General features: G+C 64.4%; 1 protein-coding gene across 2 annotated transcripts; it reads right to left on the bottom strand.

The window, feature by feature from the left end:
* MCAM (melanoma cell adhesion molecule) lies at positions 503–8,356 on the bottom strand (the record flags this gene model as incomplete). Of its 2 annotated transcripts, XM_021375968.1 has the most annotated exon segments (14): positions 503–718; positions 1,401–1,518; positions 1,869–2,010; positions 2,670–2,805; positions 2,885–3,006; positions 3,095–3,233; positions 3,341–3,462; positions 3,553–3,715; positions 3,815–3,942; positions 4,026–4,205; positions 4,318–4,405; positions 4,489–4,559; positions 4,638–5,054; positions 8,331–8,356. In XM_021375968.1, coding segments are annotated over 14 exon segments (1,882 nt in total), but the record flags the coding sequence as incomplete, so codon positions are not given.

The raw sequence follows: 8,356 nt of genomic DNA, 5'->3' as shown, positions 1-8,356 counted from the left end.
AAAAAAAAAAAAGAAGGAAAGAAGACAAAACGAAGAAGAAGAAAAAAAAACAAAAACAAAACCAAATCCAACCCTGAGACGTCGCTGCCTGGCCCTGACCTCGCATTCCTTCGGTTTACACCCAGACACAGCCCACTGCAGCAATGCCCCCCCCCTCCCCCTGCTCAGCAAAGCCTGAAACCTGGGAACCTCAGAGCGCAGGCACCTGAGAGCAGAGCCTGGCCCTGCACCGAGGGGTAATGCAGCCCTCCCCCATCACCCAACACAGCCCTTCCCCCCCAGGTATGCACACCCCCCATCCCTGTATGGTGCCTGGGGCATCCCGCAGGAAAAGCAACGCTCCACCAGCTTTTCTGAGCCAAGTTTTGGGGTAAAACGCATCCAAACCTCCTCACTCACGTACAGAAAAGACTTCCATTAAAAAAAAATAAAAGGAGAAGAAACAAGAAAAGCCTCCAACCCTTCCAAATCGGGGAGGTCGCCGAGTGGGGTACGAGTATTGCTGCTGGCTTCTCTGTAGCAGTAAGCGAAGTCTGCTGCCGAGCCGACAACCCGCCAGCCCGCTGTGAGCTGCCGGGGGGGACGCTGCCTCTGGCTGTGCCCCCCAGGTGCTGGGGCAGGGTGGGACAAGGCCATCCAAGAGCAGGAAAAGGTTCGAAGGAAGAAAGCACTTAGGAGATTGCCCTCTCTAGTTTCTCAGATCGATGTATTTCTCGCTCTTCAGGCCAGGGAGAGAAAAGAGAAAGGGGGGGGAGGGGGGAAGGGAAGCAGTTAGTTATCAAAATAAAGCAGGTGGGTGTAAGAACAGGGGTCTGTGGCATCCCAGGGCATGGGGCAGTGAGCAGGGAGCTGTGCTGGCAGCAGGAGCGGGGCTGGGGCCACTCCAACCTAAGGCAAATAGAAGGGCAGCTGGCTCAGTGCTGCATCCCACGGCTCCACGGGATGAGAGAGCAGAGCCTGGCACGGTGACAGCCTGGCACCGGCCCTGGGAACAGCTCCTGCAGCCCCCGGGGGCTCTCAGCCCCAGGAGTGCCATCTCAGCCCGCACGGGGCGCAGGGATGCCCTGAGCTCTGCCAGGGCTCATCGTGCAGCCGCTTCCCCCAGCGCCCCTGGGGCAGCCCCAGGAGGAGCCTGCACGGAGCGCAGCCAGGGAGCTGCTCCCCGAGGTGCCAGGGCTGGCACAGAGCAGAGCTGGCAGAGCCGCCCTGCGTGTCCTCGCAGCAGCACATCCCTCCCCTCCCCTCCCTCCCAGCCCCTCCTCGAGCGCGGCTGATGGATGATGGAGGCCCATGCAGGGTGGGGAGGGCTGCGAGAGGAGGGAAAGCGTTACCTCGAGCACCTCTGGCTGCCGCTCAGCCGCAGCACGGCCCTGGCCCCAGCACACGATGCTCGGTCCTACCTGGTCAGCAGCCGACCTCTTCTCGCCGTTGGCACCCTGCAGGAGCCCCGCCTCTTCGGAAAGTTTATCTGACTTAACTTCAACTACATTCTTGTCTTTACGGGCCTCTGGCTTTGTGCTAGGGGAGGGAGGTGACAATTTTGAGACACATCTTCGCCATCATAGCCGAGGGCACGTGGCTGGGGGGAGAGAGGCCAACCGAGCCCCAAGGCTCCACCCTGGGGGATGCCATGGGGCAGGGGACGGCCGGGGACGATGCTCCGGCTGGAGGGGGGCAAGGGGGGAAGCCCTGGGCTGTACGGCCCCTCCCTGGGGACGGGTCCCTTGGCTGCACTAAAGCCCTGCTCCTTCCTCATCGCGGGAAGCTGGAAGCGGCCCAGACCGCGGTGCCGGGCATGGTGCGGTGGGATGGGATGGGAAGCGGTGGTGATGGCAAAGCGGCTCTGCCCCGAGGGCGGCGGTGCTTACATGTCCTGTTTGCCGCTGCGGCCACATGAGATCTTGCCTTTCTTGTGCAGGAAGTAGATGATGGAGCCCAGCACGGCCACCACGAGGATGCAGACGATGATGGCCACGATGATGATGCCTTTGCTCTCTGATGGCTTTTGATCTAGATACGAGAGGAAAAGAGGAGGTGAGCGTGCACCCCACCTCCTGCGTTCCTGGGGGCAAGAGAAGGAGCCCCTTCCACCAGCAAAGCACCACGGGACTCCTGTTCCTGCTGTCTCTGCGGGACGCAGATGTCAGCACAGAAACCATAGAATCACAGAGGCTGGAAAAGACCCAAAAGACCTCTTCTAACACTACCAACCCCAACCCTGTCTCCAAGTGCCACATCTCCACCATTCCTGAACACCCCTGGGGATGGTGACACCACCACCTCCCTGGGCAGCCCGTGCCAGTGCCTGACTGCTCTTTCTGAGAAGAAATCTTTCCCAATATCCAACCTGAATACGTTCTGACGGAGCAGTGTCCGCACAGACACACTTGGCATCCTGCTCCCAGCTCCCAAGCGCGCTGCAGGACAATGGCTCACAGGGCTTCCTGCAAGCCCCCAGCCATCCCTTGGCTCCCTTGCCCTGCAGGAAGCTTGCTGGCCCCACTGGGCAGCAGGACGAGGCCAAGCAGCGGCTCTTCCACCCCTGCAGGTGGAGTCAGCACCTCATTCCCTCTCTGTTCGACAGGGAGAGGAGCAGCAGAGGCAGGAGGCTCCCTCCCCAGGCCAGACAGCAGCATGACTCTTGGCGGCACACAGCAGACGGGGCTCACCCAGCAGCTGGATGTGCTTCTCGCTGATCCCCAGCGCGTTGGACACCCGGCACATGGCTCCCGCCCGCAGCAGGTCGTGGCTCACGCGCACCGTCAGGTTGCTGGCGACGCGCTGGTTCTCCATGTACTCATGGGTCTGCAGGAAAGCACAGGGCTCAACCCCCACGCGCAGCCCCCACCCCGAGAGCCGCCCACAGCCCCCGGCCAGCCCTCACCGTCCCGTTGATGCTCCAGTGGATGGAGGGCCGGGGGAAGGCGATGGCCTTGCAGGTCAGGTTGACCACCTCGTCCTGCCGCACGTACAGCGGGGAGCTGATGTCCACGATGCGCGGCTTCCCTGAGGGGAGGGACAGCGAGCGCCTGCTTCTCCCCATGGGATGGGGCTGATGGAAGCAGCATGGGGCTCACCCCGTGCCCATCCTTACCCTGCACGGCCACGGCCACCTGCTTGCTCTGCTCCAGCCCCGGCACGCTGCGAGCCTGCACCCTGCAGCTGAAGTTGCCGGAGTTCTCGAAGGTGAGGTTGCTCAGGAGGAGCTGTTTCCCTTCCACCATCTTCTTGCCCTGTTGGAGAGGGAAACCCAGGGCTGGGGCTCAGCATCTCCCACATTCCACGGCAGGAACGGGCCCCAAGGGGAACCCCAGCACGGCAGTACCCGAGCACAGCTCACCTTCGCATCCCTCCATTGGTAATCCAGGGCCACGGGGCTGTGGGCGTTGCAGCTCAGCCTCACGGTGTCCCCTTCGTGAAGGGGTGAGGACGGCTCCACCTTCACGTGGACCCCTTCGATGTCTAGGAGAGGGACGGGGAGCAGGGCAGCGAGAGCAGAGGGAGGGGGCACCCCCTGCAGGGTGCACGGTGCCCTGCCCCCCCCAGCCTTACAGTTCACCACGAGCTCCGCATCCCCCTCGTGCAGCGTCATATCGTCCAAGTCCAGCGTCTGGCACCTGTACAGACCGCTGCTGCTCTTGTTGACCTCGTGCAGCATCAGCACCCCGTTGTTGGTGTCCGCCAGCGAGCTCACATCCTGCCAGTTGTCCTCTGGCTGCAGGCACGGGGACAGCGCAGCCCTCAGCCCCTCCGTCCTGGGACATGGGGATGGCAAGGGAGAGGGGCCAGACCCCCCTCCCCCCCAACCCCTCACCTCTCTCTTGAAGAAGCTGAAGACGGGTGCCGGGTTCCCATCGGCATCACAGACCAACTTCACGTCGTCCCCTTCCTTCACCATCCCCGAGCCGCTCACCACGCGCAGCTCCACGCGCTGTGTGGGGTCTGTGGGAGGAGGGAGCGGGCAGGGTGGGTGCGGGTTCCCCCTCCCCTGCAGCACCGGGAACAGCCCCCAGCCCCCGACTCACAGAACACGGTGATGTTCACCCGCGGAGAGTCCACCGTGCGCATCTGTCCCTGCAGCCAGTAGTGCACGGTGCAGTGGAAGACGGAGCTGCGGTCCTCCCGTGTCACCTTGGTGAAGAGGGTGCTGACCACCGTGTACAGCCCATTCGACTGGCGGACCACCGTGGTCAGGACCTTTGTCTCTGCAGGGGATGGAGCCGCTGTTCCCAGCCCGCAAGCAGGAAGGGCGAGGGCATCCCGTCCCTCTGTGATGGAGGGATGCGGTTCTCCGTCCCCATCCCCACCCCAACTCACTGTCCTCCTCCGGCAGCAGCTGCTCCCCGTTCTTGTACCAGGTGATGTTGGGGGATGGGAAGCTGTTCTCGCTCGTGCACTTGGCAATCTGCAGCAGCAGGAAGAACCTTGGGCACGGCACGGCCCTGGGGGTGCCCCTATGGAGATGGGGAACTGGGGACCTCTCCTCACCTCTGGCATGTCATTGCTGTGAGCCGGGATGCCGGCCGAGTTGGGCGTGATCTCAGGGACGGTAGGGATCTCTAGAAGAAGCCACCCCACGCATTAGGAGCGACAGGACAAGATCCCCATCCCCACCCCACGGCCACCCCATCACTCACTGTAGGTGTAGAGCTCGGTGTAGTTCTCCCCCACGCCCTGGCTGCCCGCCCCAACCTGGCAGATGAAGGTCCTGGCGTCGTCTTGCCTTGTCACCCTGCTGATGGACAGGGCCTTGTCCTCCCCCACCGACAGCCGCTCCTTGTACTCCGTGTCGTCTACCTGCAACCCACTGGTGGTGATGAGGCACAGCCTCACCCGCCTGGAGTGACCGCGGTTGATTTGGGGACGAGCCTGATGCAGAACCTCGGGGGCAGCCCCAGGTTGGCCACCCAACCCCACAGCATTCACAAAGAACCACTCGATGGAGGTGTAGGAGCTGTTTTCAGGGACGGAGAAGCTGCACTCCAGCCTGGCCGTGCTCCCGATCTCCACTTCCAGCACCGCTGGCATGGAGACCTCTGGCTTGCTGGCTGCACCTAAGGGAAGGACACCAAGCTCACACCACGTCCCCAGCACAACGGGGCCGGGGTTTACCCCAGGACTGGAGGTCTCCACCCCTAGAACCAGCAGCCCGAGCACCCTCCCTGCAACGCACCCAAGGTGAGCTCCTTCTTAACATCCCTGCCTGCAGCATGGGGGCCTGCAGCACTAATGGAGCACCTGGCCATGCTCCAAGGTAATGGCTATCGATCCAGGGCCCGGAGCAGAGCTGCCCTGCACTGGGGCTGTGGGCTGAGCAGCCCCAGCTGGGCACAGCACAGAGCAGAGCTGTGTCATGGCACGGCTGGCACGCCAGCAAAGCAATGAGGTGTGCACGCCCCATGCAGTCCCCCAGAATGGGATGGCAACGGGGAGCCCAGAAACGGATCCAGCAGCGCAGCACCCACTGCCCGGCCCACGTATGGGAACTGGAGATAAGAGAGCTGCAGGAAAGCACCTGTGTCAACAGCCCCCTGATAGCACTGCTCGGTGACAGCCACACAGCCAGCAGCTCCAAAGGGTAACGCTGTGCCCATAGAACGCTCTCTGTGTGAAGTGGGCACGTGGTGGCCCGGCCCCAAATGCAGCCAGGAGCCCTTTCTGCCACAGCAAAGGCGCTGGCTCGCACCACCAGCACAGCCTGGACATCACAGCAGCCCACTCCTGTCCTCACCCCTTCCATAGGCACAGCACAGCGGGCACTAAGCAGAGGGACAAGCAAAACAGCGTGCAGGAAAGGAGGAGTTGGAAAAACAGGAGAAAGCACCAGAGATAAGTGTGCACCGAGGTCAGGAAACTGAACTGAGTGTGTAACCGGAGGCACCTGGCCCGGCACAGCCGGGCACCCGTGGACCTGGGCACTCCGGGCTCTGCTCCCCAGCCCTGGGCAGAGGCCGCCCTAGGGCAGGAGAGCTGCAGCCCGCAGAGCTCACCCGCTCAGCATGACAGCTCCCGTCCTGGCCGCCAAGCAGCAGAAACCATGAACTCAGAGCTGGGGAATGGCTGGCATCCGGGGCTGGCAGCAGGCACCCCTCCTGCCCATTCGCTGCCCTTCAAGAGGCGAACAGGGAGACTGCAGCCCCCTCCCCACCTCTCCCCGCTCCCCACCTCCTCCAGGACAGGCTGGGTACCGGGGCGAAGGGCTCAGCCAGGCACCGGGCTGCCGGGCAGAGCACCCGGTGACACGGCAGGCACTGCTGGACGGGGACACGGGGACACCCCCTCGAGCCAGCAACGGGCACCTGAAGCAACGGGCTGGAGAACCGTCAGCCTCTCCCAGGCTGCAGAGCTGAGCTCCAGCCCACAACGCGCGGCCCGAGCGCCTGGCACAGCTCCAACGGGAGACCTCGAGATGCGGAGGGGCCGTCGGCAGCAAGCGAGCCGGGAAGGGAGGAGAGCCCCCGTGCCTTTCCATCTGGCTGGCGGACAGCCGGCCGGCAGCCAGCGCTCCGCAAGAACAAAGATTTGCTTTTAGAGCAGAGGAAGGGGGTGGGGAGCGGCACGGCCCCTCCGCCAGCATGCTGCGGAGCCGAGGTGTGCGGGCAGCAGAGGGGCATGGTGGGGGGCTGCAGCGGGGTTTTGCTTCCGTCTCGGGGGGGGGAGCAGCTGCAGCCAGCTCCGTGCTGTGCTGGGGCTGGTGATGGAACCGATGCTCCGCTGCCGCCCCGCGCCCCCCAGCAAACTCCCCCAGTTGTGCGTGACCGGAATGGCAAACCTCACGCCTTCTCCAGCCCCAATCCTAACCCCCCCCCAACAGCGCGATGCCAGCAGCCCCACTGCGTATACCCCCAACTGGGGGTGCACAGCGAGCCCCCAGCCTGCCTGGAAACGGCTTTGGCCGTGGCCCCTCGTGCTTCTGGGAAGCATCAAGCCCTTCGCCGCGGCTCTGCTCGCCAACACCGCGGTGCCGCCAACCAATGGGCGCTCTGCTCGGCACGAGGGCTGCGAGGAAGGGGATCCCAGCACGGGCCGGGGGTGGGAGCTCAGCTCTTGGCTCTCCCGCAGCGCCCAGGCCTCGGTCAGGGCAGGGTTACCCTGTGCTGCGCTGCAGGCGGGCAGGGGTGAGGTGCGGGGACCCCCCAGGACGGGGAGGGCACGGCGTGGGGCAGGAAACACAGCCCGTACATCGGGGGGGAAACGGACTGGAAAAGAGGATAAAAAAAGAAATAGAGTAAAAAAGCCAAGAGAAACACAGCGCTCGGGGAAAAACTCCTTAGAAGGAAAGGGGTGGATGCTTCCTAACAGCTTGACCGATGCACCCTGCTGCACACTGGACACACGTGCGGGCTCGCTGCCCCTGTGCCCTCACCTCCGCCCCACGGAGCACGGCCACAGGAGTGGGGCTAGCGCCAGCCACCTGCCCCCGGGGATACAGAGGGCATCCCTCGCCCTGCGCTGCTTTACGGGGCTGCAAAGCGGCCGCAGGGACAGCACGGGGCACTCCCAGCTCCGCACGCACTGATCCACTCCTGAAGCGGAGCCTGGGGACGTGCAGGGCGGGGACGGGGGAGGGGAAGGGGGGGGGGGGGCTGCTCCCACCCCGCTCCCCCGCACCGCGGGTTTAGCATTCCTGGACTCTGGCCAGGCGGTGCCCGAAGGGCGTCAGCTCCCCCGGCCGCCTGCGCTCAGCACGGAGGTCTCAGTGGGGAACGGCTCACGGGGCCCTTCAGCTCCATTTTGGGGAGGGGGTGCGGCACAGCCCCCAGCCCCACGCACCCCCAACTGCGGGAGCGGTGTCTGCCCACATCCCAGGCACAGGTAGGGGGAGGTGGGGAAAGGGCTCCCTATACATGAGGGGGACACCTGTGCCTTGCACCCCAGGAGTCACAGCCCAAAAGCACGGCACCCTGTTTCCCAGCACTCAAACAACTTCACCCTGAGGTCTCCCACCTCCCAGGCGACTGCGCCCCGTAACGTGCCCCAAAAGCAGATGCGCCCCAAAACAGACGCACTCCGCGCCTTGCTGCAAAAGCGGACGCACCCTGACAGCAGCCGCAACCGCGAGAAGCGCTCCCCGTCCCAGCCCAGCAGCAGCCACACCCCGCGCTCTCCCATCCCGCAGAACACCCCGCAAACCAACCGCATCCCAACAGCGCAGCACCCCGCGTCCCACCCCAACACGGGCCGCATCCCGAGCCTCCCCAAAAAAACCCGACGCGCTCCGCTCCGCTCCGCTCTCCAGGTGCGCCCGCTGCCACACCCCGCCAGCAGCCCCGCATTGCCGCAGGTGCTCCCGGCCCCAACACCCCGCACCGAGCCCCGGCCCCACTCACCGCAGCACAGCAGGAGGCAGAGGAGG

This window comes from Numida meleagris, chromosome 23 (assembly GCF_002078875.1).
Source record: "Numida meleagris isolate 19003 breed g44 Domestic line chromosome 23, NumMel1.0, whole genome shotgun sequence".
NCBI lineage: Eukaryota > Metazoa > Chordata > Aves > Galliformes > Numididae > Numida > Numida meleagris.
Note: the sequence above shows the minus strand (reverse complement) of the source record. Positions and strands in the feature narration are given on the sequence as shown.